The sequence below is a fragment of the Penicillium samsonianum genome (genome assembly GCF_028829775.1).
Source record: "Penicillium samsonianum strain IBT 33392 chromosome Unknown utg000004l_segment0_segment0, whole genome shotgun sequence".
NCBI classification, from domain to species: domain Eukaryota; kingdom Fungi; phylum Ascomycota; class Eurotiomycetes; order Eurotiales; family Aspergillaceae; genus Penicillium; species Penicillium samsonianum.
In genome coordinates, this window is record NW_026643262.1 from 2,180,902 (window position 1) to 2,194,191 (window position 13,290).

The window sequence follows — 13,290 nt, forward strand, 5'->3', positions numbered from 1 at the left end:
CCAGGCAGACCAATTGATTGAAAGAAAAAAAAGAAAGGAAAGGAGGAAGAGGATGTCAAGGATATCCTGGTCAAGAGACAGGGGGCATAGGAGGCGTGGCTGTGGGTGGTGTTGTGGTGTGGACTGGCGTTCCTCTATACACTTAAAGAACCCTAAACCCCTCAAGATAATCGATTGAACCAAGAGAAAATGTTCAGTGTCCAGATCTTCATGGCAATAAATTCTAGATCTAACGAGAAGAGGGAGAGGAAGGGAATCGTTGACATATAGTAAACGATTTCTGATCTCTATAGGTCATTAAGTTATAGTAGGTTAAAAGGCTTCTTTTTAATGGTATTGATCCAAATTGTCATTTATATTATACTCAACTGAATGTAAGATGTATACTAGGTAGTTACTATCGGAGTGTGCCATGTAAGCTCGTCGTGCCTGGGCAGGTGGTCCACGGGTAGATATGGTGTTGCATCTACTCACTTCCAAGGTTGTCCTTCAACCCCAGCACCACCTCGCCTTGCCCAAATCCACCCCAATGGCAATGGCTGAGCCATCAACCATCCACACTTTGGAAATATACGATGGTCGAGATCCCTCAGTCCAAGAATTCATCGACAACACCCTCGCATCCCTCCTCCATGGACTCTCACGATCCCCGGCAGAGGCCAACATTTCCATCACCCTCAAGCGCAGAGCCAGCCCAATTGCTTGCATCATCAACCCCATCAGCGGAGCCTTGGAAGCGAGTCCCAGAGTTGAGACGCACAGGAAATACTCTTGGCCTGGAAAGACGGCACACGAGGCCTGGAAATTTAGTAAGATCTTTCCTCCTACCATAGTCCGACCACGACTTGGGCATCCTTCCTGGATGACATACTGACCGGGTCCGGGGGTTCTGATAGCCGTCATCCTTCGAATCCTAGCTATATTGGACCAAGCTATTCGAACTGGCCAGCTAATCTCCAAGAGGTGAGCTGGCAATCTCCAGGAACCGGTCTGGAAGGTATGCTGAATACATCCATACAATCACCAGAGACATATACTATATCGACCCTGAATTCTTCCGCGTGCAGTATATCGTGGACCACATTGTCGATGACCTAGCGTACACCATCGGAGTGAACAGAGCGGCATTGAATGTGGTTTGTCCTGCCGAATCCTTTGATATCATAGCACTGCGAGATCGGGCTACTGACATTGTGCACGACTTTCTAGGAAGCGGCAGCGAAAGGACTAGTGATAGGAGAATTTCGATTGATCCGTGGCTCCCATACTTTGATCGATGCGCAGTCTGCTATCGAGGACAGTTTGATTCCTCGCATAGAGGATGGAGACGAGATTGACATTTCACGGGTGCGCTGGGTACTGGTCATCGAGAAAGAGGTATGAAGCATGAAGAGACCACATATGCAGCACCAGTACGCTGAGCCCCCATCCATAGGCAGTCTTCCACCGGCTCGCACGAATAAGTTACCACACCAGAGCATTGGCCGGAGAAGGGATCATGGTGACGGTAAGCTGCGTCTCCGGTTTAGCATGTTCTGTCCCCAAAACGAGCAACCGAACTCAACGCTACTCGAACAGGGCAAAGGATACCCCGATTTCATGACACGAACATTCCTGCGCGCAATGTCCGACTCCGCATCCAACCAGAGCAGACATCCGCCCCGTTTCTATGCCCTCACCGACGGTGATCCCCATGGCATGGCCATCATGTCGACGTACAAGTACGGCTCGGCAGCACACTTACACCAAAATGGCCGGCTCAGTATCCCGAGGCTGCAATGGTTGGGTCTTCGAGTGACAGATATCATAGCAGTTCCGGAGGTACTTGGTGACACGGCTCTTCTCTCGCTGACGACGCGAGACCGCAAGAAGATTATGGCTATGCTTCGGAACAGTCCTGTCTGGGCGAGCGATGGACCGGAGCCGGAGTGGCGTGCTGAATTGCAGCGGATGCTGGTTTTGAATTTGAAGGCGGAAATTGAGATCTTGTATGGGTGCCAAGGGGGTTTGGAGGGGTGGATTAATCGGAGGATGTTTCGGCAGGAGTAAGATGCTGTAGGATCTGTATATCTAGGAAGGTATAGATGTATAGACCACATGAACTAAAGACAGGAATGATATACCATAGTACTTGCCATATATCTCCAATACTTTAGTAGAAGAACAAGATATGAGAATACTAAAGCAGATGCAGGATTTAGCAAGCCGCTAGAAGAGAACAGAACAGTGTATCGAAAGAACTGCATGTATTTCATCCGCTATCATAATGCGAGGATAAGAATGCACTGTACAGACCGAGAAGCCATCGCATATCCAAACCATGCAAAAAGAAAAGAAACCCTTGGAACGCCAGTCATCAAATCTTGACTCCCGCGCAGCACAAGCAGACCATATTGACAGAAATCCACCTGCACAGCAGCGAGAGAATCGAGGCATTCATCCACAACCCAGGCCAGCTCACAGACCCAGACCCTTCTTCACCTCGTCCCTAACCTTCTGCTCGTACTCGGCTCTCCGCTCGCGCCACATCTTAGCAGCCTCAACATTGGCGGGGCTCTCGTCATTCGGCTCGGCAAGCATACTCATCACAGAGATGAGGATCTTCTCCACGCTCTGGATGGGCGACCAGCGCTCCGAGGCATGTTCGTAGTGGTTTGGGTCGTCGCCAGGGGGATGAAGGATGGAGATGCAGACGGTTCCATTGGGGTAGACTGTAATCCAAATTCATCAGTAAGATGTCTGCCACTGTGTATTATGCAACGCCAGCAAGTAGCCGTGCAAATCACTCCTGCTTTGTCTCGGTCACGTACCGTTCGGGTGCCACACGCCACCTCCGATAAACTTCATCGTCGGCGGGCTCAGCGGGTAGTCTCTGGGGAACTTCAGCTCCGCTGCGAAGACGCCGCCCTCGAAGGGGGTTTCCTCTGGGCCCTGGATCAGGGCTTCCCAATAAAACATGTCATCCTCGGAGACGGGGCCTGCAGTGATACCGTCTGGGGGGTTGGTGGAGAGGTTCTTGTATTCGTGGAAAAGGCGCTTCTGGGCGACGGTGGACGCCATTTTTGCTGTTTAATTGATTCAAATGCGAAATGATTCTGGAAATACTTAGGTGGTAGGGTGTCTGCGGGGGCTTGGGTGGGATGAAGGGTGGGGATGGAATAATTCCGGGGCGGTGGACAAAGCGTGGCGTTGCCGTTGGGGGAACCTGGATTTAAGGCAGAGATGGAAAAATGCGATTGACAAATGCCGAAATGAACGGTGATATTTTTGGTTTAAGAACAAATATTACATCTAGATCGTGAATGTTATAGTACAGAAACTGGCCCTCATCACCAGTCGAAATAATCACCCCCATCACCCCCATCACCCATGTCATCTCCGTCACCCCAAGAATCATCTTCACCCCAAGGGTCTTGAGGTTTATCCTGGAAGCCTTCTGAGTCCAGGTCCGCCGGTTCTGATGGTGAGGCATTTGAATCGGCTGTGTTGGCCCTCTGCATTGCTTCATACCCAGCCATTGCACCTGCAGTGGTAGCACCTGAAACCATACCATTTGGCACACCACCGGCGGTTCCAACTCGCTCAAGAGTTCCTCCAGCGACTCCGCCAACGGCACCGGCTTCACCGGCGGCAGCGCCTTCTGCAGCTGCACCGCCAGCGGGAGCCTGACCGCCCATGGGGACCCCATGCGGAATGCCAAATACACCATGGCCACTTTGGCGGCTGAAGTAATCAAAATCAATGCTTACAGCTGTAGCCAACATAACAGCACGTTGGTCGAGCGTCATGCCTAAAGTTTTGTTGCCGTGTGATGTCTCGGTACCGAGAGCTGCGGAATCCATTCGCATTGCGTAGACTCCGGTGTCTGTGAAGATTTCGCGAGCAAAGCCTGCGAAATTGCGATTGACGGATCCAATTAACTGATCGTCTGCTGATTTCAGGGAGAAATCCCATGATAGAAAGGGTTCATCAACGTAGGCAAATTGGTTGAATTGACCCTGGTCTTGGTCGGATGTTTGCGCCAGTTGCGTCTGCTGTGCTCGTGATAAACCAGAGTGAGATAGCGAGAAATCACGGGTTCCCATGTCTGTTTCCGGGTTTGGGGACTGGTGATGGGTGAAAAGATTGTACTTTCGCCGCAAAGGTGCCCACTGCTGCTGGGCTTCGCCGATAACTCGCATTTGACCGAGACCAAGTGGGGATATTCTTGCACTGGATCTGGTGCCAGGTTCAATGAGAGAACCGGGTGTTGTGCTTTGAAGAGAGGTGGATACCGAGTTAGCATTTGGCGTTTGATCAAGAGGGTCATAGACATGGATTTGGGAGTTGATCCAAGAGAAGGGGCGGTTGAACTGCGATGGTCAGCCAAGTGAAATTCATACCAAAAGATGGCCATTCCATGAGCTTACTCGAAGAACTTCATTTTCTTGTCGGTCAAATACATGCGTCACGAAACTTCGATGAGTGTGAAACCATTGACGTGCAATTGTATTTGCGAATCCCTTATCCTGTTCTGCCATATATCCAATGTGATTTCCCATCGCATCCATGATGACATACTTATTGGCTTGTTCAAATCCACTGAGGGAGTCAGTACACATATTTCTCTCAAATCAGCACTTGCACAGCACTCACATCAGAACATTCATCATCTCTATTTCTCGTTGTACGACTATCCCTGAGTTCGCCAGTATCGAAATTGCCGGGTGGTTTTCTTTAAGCACACCTCTGGGATCTTCAGGCACGTAAACGGGAGAAAGTAGAGTGTTCTGCGAAGGGTCATAATTGGGACTTGTGGCATCTTGGGATTCAATGGCAGCGGGCTCAGGATGCTGCGAGGGTTCGGCCTTCCTTGAAGTCTGTATGAGATTTGGTCTTTTTATGCTATTGCGAGGACCGCGCTGTGATGCATGACTTCTGAAGCTCGAAAGAGCTCGAGTTCGAGCTGGTGTCCACTGTTTTTGCAGGGATCGGAGTCTTAAACCCCACATGGTAGTTCAGAGGGACCGGATTAACCTAGAGGCAAGGACTGAAGCAACAGGTTGATGGAATGCGAAGTTGGTAAGTAATCCGAACACTCCACCGCGGAGAGAGAGGCTGATAAACCGATGACGGAAGGTCACTGCGGAGATAATCGGAGATAGCAACGGCAATTGTATTGTAGATCGTTTACTTCTACTTGAGTCATAGTGTTCTATTTTCAAGATATTCTACTAATTTCCAGGTGAATTCATTACCCAATGTTCCATTGCTTATGAGTATTACCGACGAGTGCTTTTTCGGGCATGAGAAATCGCACCTCGAATCACTTTGCATGCATATACGTAGTAGACTAGGGAGTAGGTTGGCATGTCTTATGTAGAATAATAGGTGATGTAGAGCATATAGACAGCGCGTTTCCATATACCAAGTAAGCTTTCTAATTTTGGAGCACATCTGGGCATGTCCAAGAAAAGATTCATAGTAATCCTAATTGATCCGTCCAGCGGCACCAAGCTCCATGACTTGACCTCACAACCCATCGGCAGCTGCATGCAGTTTTTGTATGATAAAACAAAGATCATAGACCCACATCTTCTCACAGCAGACCCTTGCGAGCCAATTCAATTTTCCGCGCAGCTTCGCCTGCTTTGAACCCTCCCTTCGACACACAAACAGCACTTCCTTCTCCAAGTTCGACCTTCTCCTCGACATCAGGGTGAGGGCATGGGCAGTGGTGTGGGAAGTGTACACAAGCAAGAGTTCCGGGGCAGAGGTAGTGGTCGCATTGTGCTGTAATGAGAGACCACGATAGTCAGTTATGTGGTTCCGAGGGGAATGTGAACTTGGGACAGCATGTTCTCAATAATGAAATATTTTTGAGACTTACCTCCACTCCACATCTGCCGGTACCGATCGCTGTCACTGGGAGCGTTCTGCGACCGCTGCTGTTGGCGCTGTTGCTGCTCGCCGCCTCCGAACATCTGGTCGAAGAAGTTGAATTGGGCCTGGGCGACAGACACGAGAAGGAGAAGAGCCCAGAGGGCTTGGCGCCAGCTCTGCAACATAATTCAAATAATCACACCGACAGTAATTGCAGAGTCGAGTATTTGTATAGAAAGTAAACGAGTTCAAGTGGTGTATAGATGAAGCCAGTTTACGGGTGCACACGTGACGCCAAGCCTGATCTCCGAACGAAAAACTTCCCCTTTGGAGCTTCACGATTTACACCTCCAAACAATCCAATTTACAACTCACCATGTTCAAGCCGCGAGTGCTAACGCCCCTGCGGGCACTGGAGCGAGCCTTCACCCCGACAATCCGGTCGACACCCACGCTCTCGCAATCGCAATCCCTCCTGCGCACCCTCTCCGCAACATCCACATTCCCAAAAACCACACCAACACCCTCCCTCTCCCGCGCACTCCTCCCATTCACACAAGTGCGTCACGCCTCGCACGCTTCTCAAGGAACGGCCAATCAACACTCACGTGATCCGGCCGGTAAGCGTCTCGGAGCGAAGCGCTCGGGCGGCGAGTACGTGGTAACGGGATGCATCATTTTCCGGCAGCGAGGCTCGCTATGGTTCCCCGGTGAGAACTGCGGGATGGGACGGGACCACACAATCTACGCAACACAGTCCGGCTACGTGCGCTACTACCTCGACCCGCTGAAGCACTCGAAGCGCCGGTATATCGGAGTTGTTTTCGACAAGGACGAGCAGCTCCCGCACCCGCGCAATGCGCCCAGCCGGCGCAAGCTGAACATGGCCCCTGTGCCGATGGCAGAACGCGTCGAGGCCCAGTCTGATCTCGTTGCTACTGTTGATGAGAGCGGTGTCCGTGTGACAGATGTCGAGGCTGTCGAGGCTGAGTCTGGCCCACAGCTGCGCCCCGGTTACATGTACCGTGAGGCTAATTGGGAGATTGGTCGGTCTGCGGAGAAGGCTGGTATCACTGCTATACCCCATGACCGTGGTAACCGTTGGTTGGCGTGGAGGAAGCGTCAGCAGAGAGCCGAGCGGGCTGCTCAGCTGAAGAGTTTGAAGGGCAAGAAGAAGACGGCCAAGAAATGAGGGCATTTGCCATGTGCATGATGTCTTGTTCCAATAACTTCTGGGTTTCTGTAGCGATATGAGGATTTGTATCTGGTGTTCACTGTATTATAGAAAGAGCATTTACCCATCAACTTTCCCACGTGTATTATTCCTTTTTTCTTCTTTTTTTAAGGGAGACATTGACACGCAATTGCCATATTCGGTCCCATATTTCATGGCATCCTGACGTATAAAGTGTGCCTCCCATAGTTGGCGTTAGCACAGCCCAGCAAAACCAAACAAAAAGGCTATTTATTATCTAAATATCAATTTACAAATAAATGTCTTGAGTCATTCGATCCTTCCCCATGTTTGCCTTTGAGTCCAAATCAAGGCACTTGAGAATCCCGGATAATATCCGCCGCGATCTTCTCGGCAAGCATATCTGTGACGCAGTTAGCACTTGGTAAATCAGCGCAGTAACCGAGGGAAACCTACAAACCGTTGACTGAGGATGACCAGGAGGAAGAAAAGGAAATGCACTAGCATCAACTACGCGCAGTCCGTCCGCTCCGTAAACCCGGGCCTGGGAGTCAACCACAGCCATATCATCCTCGGAAGTTCCCATCTTGCAAGTACAACTCGGATGCCACAGGGTCATCACATTGTCCTTGATAAACTCGAGGATCTGATCATCGGACTGGACCTGCGGCCCGGGGTTGTACTCCTCGCCGATGACCACGGGCTTCATAGCTTCACTCTGGAAAGCCTGCCGTATTCGCTTGAACATGGCAATGACAACTTCCTGGTCAGCCTGATCATCGAGCCAATTGGGATTGATCACTGGCAGATCTGAGGTATCTGCCGACCGCAACGTGACATTTCCTCGGGACATGGGTGTAATCAGAACACCGACGATTGAGGCGTACTGGTATCCATCTCTTGGCTGGGTTGCTAGGAGGTTTGACGCGTTGCCGATATACCCTGCGGCAGAAATGTACTATGTATCTGCATGTTAGCAGCCTTTCTCTCTACCTGAGAGTCAATTGGCCGAGTTTCTTAATGATTGATCATCTCTCACCTCTGCTTCAGGCCAGTCGGATGGGAATTTGGCCAGTTTACTCTGCGTTTTCTCGGAGAAAGCTGAGCGCAAGAATCGCGGAATCTTCTCCCAGGCCAGGAAGTCCGCGATTGGGTTTGTGACGGCTCCTTTTTTGGCGAGTAATGCTTCCACAATTTGGCCAGCCGCGTATACCGCGTTAGTAGCAAATTTAGTGAATGTTGTCACTCGCACTCGGTACGAAGGAGCAAAGAATGGGTGATCCCACATGTTCTGACCAACCCCTGGTCGATTGGCTATAATGTCGATTCCATGCTCTTTTAGTTGGTCGATGGGGCCAATGCCAGACACCATGAGCAGCTGGGGGGATTGGAAAGCACCGGCAGAGATGATAACCTCTTCCGATGCCGAAAGGGTGAAGATATCGCCCAGCAAGCCTTTCACTTGAACTCCTGTTGCTTTCTTCTTTTCATCAAATATCACCTTCTTGGCAAGGGTATTTGTATAGGTTGTCAGCGAATTGGGCCTGATTTTGGATAGGAAAGATTGCTCGGAGCTGCTTCTGAGCTCGTTGGACGGGTCGATGGTCGATGTGCAATACTGAGCTCCCATTAGCTCACCCACGTTAAAGTCCTTTACTTGATTAATGCCGATAGCTTCCATACCGAGGCTCATCCATGACGAGAAAGGCTCGGCGAAGTTAGCATACGACACCTGCAATGGGCCGCCATCCGAGTCGTAGGCATTGATATCATAGTCCGCAGAGGCATTTTGAACTCTATAGCCTGTGTTTGGGGCCGTGAACTTGACGCTCTTTTTGTAGAATGGGAGCACTTCGTCGAATGTGTAACTGCTGTCATTGACTGCAGTTGCCCATATTTCCATAGACTCGCGTGTCGGGCTGCAGGTCCCGGTTAGTCAAGCCAGGGGCATTCAGTCTCCATGGGACTTTACCGTTGATACACCATAAAGTTCAACGCTGACCTGCAGAGAAATTAGTTTTGATCTGATATGCCAGATTCGGAAAGAGATACCTACGATCCCCCAAGACATTTTCCTCGGGCGAAATGAATCGCCCGCCTATTAGCACCGGGTTGATCTCTTGTCACAAAGCCCCAATCCTCCGGTGAGCGGAAAGTAGGATCTGATCCCATCGATAACGCATCAGCTGCAGGAAACTCAGACACGGACTCAAACTCGTAGTGATCCCCAGCTTCGACCAAGGCAACTTTGAAGTCGTTCTGTGCTAGTCGCGTCGCGATCACGCTTCCAGCGGTACCGCCACCAACGACCACATAATTGAACGTTCGGTCAGCGAGGGGAATCGCTCGACGTTCCGAAGGGGCAGATGCCACGCTACTCGTATGGAGAATGAGGAATACTAGAGTGGCATGGAACAGCATCGGGAATAATGGTGCAACCGCTGGGTACTTGAGGCAAGATGTGGCTCTATGTTACAGCGAAACAGAGCCGATATAGGTACTACCCAGCCAAATGCACGGCCCAATCCCCGTTGGCCGGGCATAACTTGGTATGTTAGTGTAGCTGGCTCAAAAAAAAAAAGCATAACTGCGGCCCGCCAGCCCTATCCATGGATGTTATGGTCGAACTTTATTTCTGATTCGGCTTAATTATAACGTTACAATACATATGCGTAAATGATCATAAAGAACGAAATAGTCCCTCCGAGAATGTTACATTCTCACGCCAGCTATGTACCTGCTTTAGACACGTGATATAGGCTGCACCATGCCTAGACCATCCCTTGATGATCTACTAGGGTGACTGGTTTATTTTAGGCAAAGAGAATCAATTCATCAAGCTGGTTACCAACATTGAGATTTATGGCTTCAAAACAATGAGTATGTTTAGGAGTTATTGATTATCGGCCAAGTAATATGATATATATATCACATAGTATATTCTATCAAACGAGGTCCTAAATACTTGGCTTCATTCTCCCGAATCAATTCCGTGTAAAATAACTAACATTCTGTTAGATATAGGAGAGTTGTGAAACTAGAATTTATGCATAAGATACCTTGGAAATCCGATGAACCTTCATGTCCATTTCTATTCCAATCGCGAAGTATACTAAACCCGTGAAACGTCCGTGCGCAATTTAAGTTAAACGCCGACCCCCTGATTATTATATGACTTGCCTCGGTGAGAACAGCCATCACTTGAATTCGCGTAGACTCCTGGGTTGGCTTAATATCATTCTTTCTCTCTCATTCGCGTTTGTCAAGCCTACGCTGAATATCGAGGCCATACCTGACTCTGCTAGACGTATATATCTTGTTGCAAAGAGCATCACAAAGCGGGAGAAAAAAGATATCTGCCATGAAGAACCCGTTGCACAACCCATTGCCTGCCTCACTATCTAGTACTATACCCCGTGCTACCCCACATGGCTGACTCCGGCTGACCATGTTCCACAGGCGAGTGCAAAAAGGCCGCTGCGATTCTCGAATCTTTCATCAACCCGAAACTCAAAATCGATGGAGAAATCCCACGTAAGATATTCGCGGGAGCCAAGGTAAGATATATGCTACCAGGAAAACAGCCCAACCGATCATGACTTACTCTATACCAGGGAATCGCCATATTCACAGCACTCAGAGTTGGATTCTTGGGCTCTATCCGCTTCGGCTCGGGACTGATCGTCGCCCGTCTCCCAGACGGCAGCTGGTCCGCCCCGTCAGCCATGGCAATGGGCGGCCTCGGTGCCGGCGGTCAATTTGGCGCAGAGTTGACGGATTTCGTGTTCGTCCTGACTACCGATTCAGCAGTGAAGACATTCATGCAGTCGGGAAACTTGACTCTTGGTGGGAATATATCCATGGCTGTCGGGCCCATTGGTCGGAGTGCCGAGGCTGGGGGAGTAGTGGGCACCAAGGGCGCAACTGGGGTATTCGCCTACTCCAAGACCCGTGGATTGTACGGCGGTCTTACAGTCGAGGGTGGTGTGCTTGCCGAGCGTGCGGATGCAAACAAAAAGCTATATGGGCGGAAAATTCGAGCAAAGGAGCTGCTGAGCGGGTTGATTCCACCACCACCTGAAGCAGGAGTCCTCATTGAGGTTTTGAATGGGGACTTCTTCTGCATTGAAGGACCTGCGGAATCAGCTCCAGAGGGCACCGAACAGTCGGGCGAACAAAATCCCGAGGCTGCTGCGCAACCCCCTGACGGGCAATTACAGGGGAATTTGGCGCCTGCTGCTGATCAGTTAGCAGCTGTCGGGCCAAACGCAGAGCAGACACCTAGAACTGCGGAACCAACCCCGGAGGAAACCGAGCAGTTGCGCGAACAAAGTCCCGAGGCTTCTGTGGGGATTCTAACGCCTGCTGCTAATCAGTCAGCAGTCGTCGAGCTAAACGCAGAGCAGACGCCTGGAACTGCGGAATCACTCACCAGAGATTCTTACGGTGTATGCCATGAGCGAGATGCTCATGAGACAACTCCGGCTACTGAAAGTAAACCAGCTACTGAGCTAGCTACCGATGAAGCAACCGGAGACGCTGAAGTATCCCACAAAATCACCCACGTTACCCATACGTCAAACGTGCCAGAGCCTATATCTCCTGCCGAGAATGTTGCGGCTTTGGAGCCGAGTACACAATCAGTACCTAAAGGCAAAGAACCGGCAGCTGGAGACGCGGACAATACCTCTCGTGAGGCAGGTGTTCCGGAGCCTATCCCCGCTACTGGGCGGTTATCTGACAGCATAGACATTGCTCCAAGTGCGACTCGCTGATTACTCAAAGGTTGTTAGAATAATATTGTATTGGTTTCCTTTGACAATGATTAGATTCGCAAAAAACGGATGTCTGACTATTGCATGGACCCAAGTAACTCCCAGACAATCAAATTCATCTTCTTTCCATTGCTTAACCATTCCTTATTCGAATCAACATCCTATTCTGTTAGATGGCCGAAATGTACTGTCTAACGAGAGGCAAAAACAGAGCTCGGATTGTCTGCTTCCAGAGGGTTGGTAAACAGCCGAGGAACTCTCGTCCTTGCTCAGCTCAGTGTCATCCGTAGAGCATGTATTATTGGTGGCGTCGTGTAGAGGACCAACTTCCAAGCGAATGAGATCAAGGCAAGCAATCTCGAGCATCTCGGAACCTGACCACGCGGGCTAACCGGGTTCGGCTGTCGAATTTGCTGGTAAAAATGGGTCCGTTGGTGAGGATTGAACAGTACATTGTATAGTTGTTCAGCCACCCTTCCTTTTATCTGAAGAGGTTGATCGAGGGGTCTTGGTCGATGAAGCATCCGGTCCCGCCTGCAATAATGTTGGTTGCAATGATGTTGCTTGCTATTACTTATGCGGCCGGCGTGGTGTGTGTGGTCCATTGTCACTGAGGCGAACATCTCAGTTGGTTGGTCGGTGGTTGGAGATCTCGGCGTTTGAAATAAAAATTTGAAAGAATCCAAACCACGCTGGATATCGTATTTTATGATTCCAGGGCCCGCTTGGAAAGGAAAGATTGAGACCATGGTAGAGCGTTGCCTTTGTTGCTCACAGGAATAATGGGAAACAGGTCAGAGAGGGACAGCCCGGCTAAAGTTCTCAACAACTCGAATACCTCGGTCCAATTGAACGATTCCGTGTATTCAGCGGTGGCATAGTCGTCGCGGATGGGTTTGAGGTATGCTAATGCCAATGCGAAGAGTCGGTCTTGTCTTTCTAGTGCAAAGTGTCCAGCAGATGGGGGAGGCTGTTGTAAGGCGACGCAATGAGTCGCGTGTCTGTTTCTGTATCTGGGTATTGACTCTCGAGCTGCAATTGGGGTATGTCAAAAGTAGACTGTGTGTGGAGATGAGGCCACTGGTTTGGCAGGAGAGAGTAGAGAGAGTGTCGAAAGTGAAGAGATGATGGAAGTTGAGTGCCTGCAAAACAGACAGAATATGGCAAAAGAAAACATGAGAAAAGGAGAGTTTGTTACGCAAGACCAGTATCAAATTGGATTATATCAGAAGACAGTTCTTGAGATATCCGTTCTACCAGCTCGTCATCTTCCCTCTATATAATAACCAGCACAGTACACCCCTCTGCGATTTGTTAAAAGTTTCTCTCCAAGGCTTAAACATCGGGATTGGAAGACAGTCCGGATCCCGTGTACATAAACGTCATGATGTTTAAAAGTAAATGCCCTAGCCTCTTCATTATCACCACGAGACACATTATTTAACTAGCTTTATCGTC

At 49.8% G+C, this 13,290-nt stretch overlaps 7 protein-coding genes across 7 annotated transcripts; 3 read left to right on the forward strand and 4 right to left on the reverse strand.

Annotated features, from left to right (window-relative positions):
• Window positions 1-529: 529 nt before the first annotated feature.
• Window positions 530-2,049, forward strand: N7471_007760 (uncharacterized protein; the record flags this gene model as incomplete). Its single annotated transcript, XM_057280479.1, has 6 exons — window positions 530-809; window positions 897-963; window positions 1,028-1,136; window positions 1,210-1,377; window positions 1,436-1,507; window positions 1,579-2,049. The coding sequence occupies 6 exons, from the start codon at window positions 530-532 to the stop codon at window positions 2,047-2,049; spliced, it is 1,167 nt and encodes a 388-aa protein (XP_057134739.1).
• A 408-nt stretch (window positions 2,050-2,457) lies between these two features.
• Window positions 2,458-3,060, reverse strand: N7471_007761 (E2 ubiquitin-conjugating protein UBC7; the record flags this gene model as incomplete). Its single annotated transcript, XM_057280480.1, has 2 exons — window positions 2,458-2,711; window positions 2,811-3,060. 2 exons carry the CDS (start codon window positions 3,058-3,060, stop codon window positions 2,458-2,460), a joined length of 504 nt encoding a protein of 167 aa, XP_057134740.1.
• A 269-nt stretch (window positions 3,061-3,329) lies between these two features.
• N7471_007762 (scramblase family protein) lies at window positions 3,330-4,991 on the reverse strand (the record flags this gene model as incomplete). The annotated part of the gene is made up of 3 exons (XM_057280481.1): window positions 3,330-4,352; window positions 4,410-4,581; window positions 4,636-4,991. The coding sequence occupies 3 exons, from the start codon at window positions 4,989-4,991 to the stop codon at window positions 3,330-3,332; spliced, it is 1,551 nt and encodes a 516-aa protein (XP_057134741.1).
• A 587-nt stretch (window positions 4,992-5,578) lies between these two features.
• Window positions 5,579-6,047, reverse strand: lcl2 (the record flags this gene model as incomplete). Its single annotated transcript, XM_057280482.1, has 2 exons — window positions 5,579-5,772; window positions 5,870-6,047. 2 exons carry the CDS (start codon window positions 6,045-6,047, stop codon window positions 5,579-5,581), a joined length of 372 nt encoding a protein of 123 aa, XP_057134742.1.
• Window positions 6,048-6,238: 191 nt separating this feature from the next.
• N7471_007764 (mitochondrial 54S ribosomal protein bL27m) lies at window positions 6,239-7,054 on the forward strand (the record flags this gene model as incomplete). Its single annotated transcript, XM_057280483.1, has 1 exon — window positions 6,239-7,054. One exon carries the CDS (start codon window positions 6,239-6,241, stop codon window positions 7,052-7,054), a length of 816 nt encoding a protein of 271 aa, XP_057134743.1.
• A 350-nt stretch (window positions 7,055-7,404) lies between these two features.
• On the reverse strand, window positions 7,405-9,478 carry N7471_007765 (GMC family oxidoreductase; the record flags this gene model as incomplete). The annotated part of the gene is made up of 5 exons (XM_057280484.1): window positions 7,405-7,460; window positions 7,514-8,015; window positions 8,097-8,976; window positions 9,030-9,059; window positions 9,114-9,478. The coding sequence occupies 5 exons, from the start codon at window positions 9,476-9,478 to the stop codon at window positions 7,405-7,407; spliced, it is 1,833 nt and encodes a 610-aa protein (XP_057134744.1).
• A 940-nt stretch (window positions 9,479-10,418) lies between these two features.
• Window positions 10,419-11,832, forward strand: N7471_007766 (lipid-binding SYLF domain-containing protein; the record flags this gene model as incomplete). The annotated part of the gene is made up of 3 exons (XM_057280485.1): window positions 10,419-10,461; window positions 10,517-10,614; window positions 10,672-11,832. 3 exons carry the CDS (start codon window positions 10,419-10,421, stop codon window positions 11,830-11,832), a joined length of 1,302 nt encoding a protein of 433 aa, XP_057134745.1.
• Between the last annotated feature and the right edge of the window lie 1,458 nt (window positions 11,833-13,290).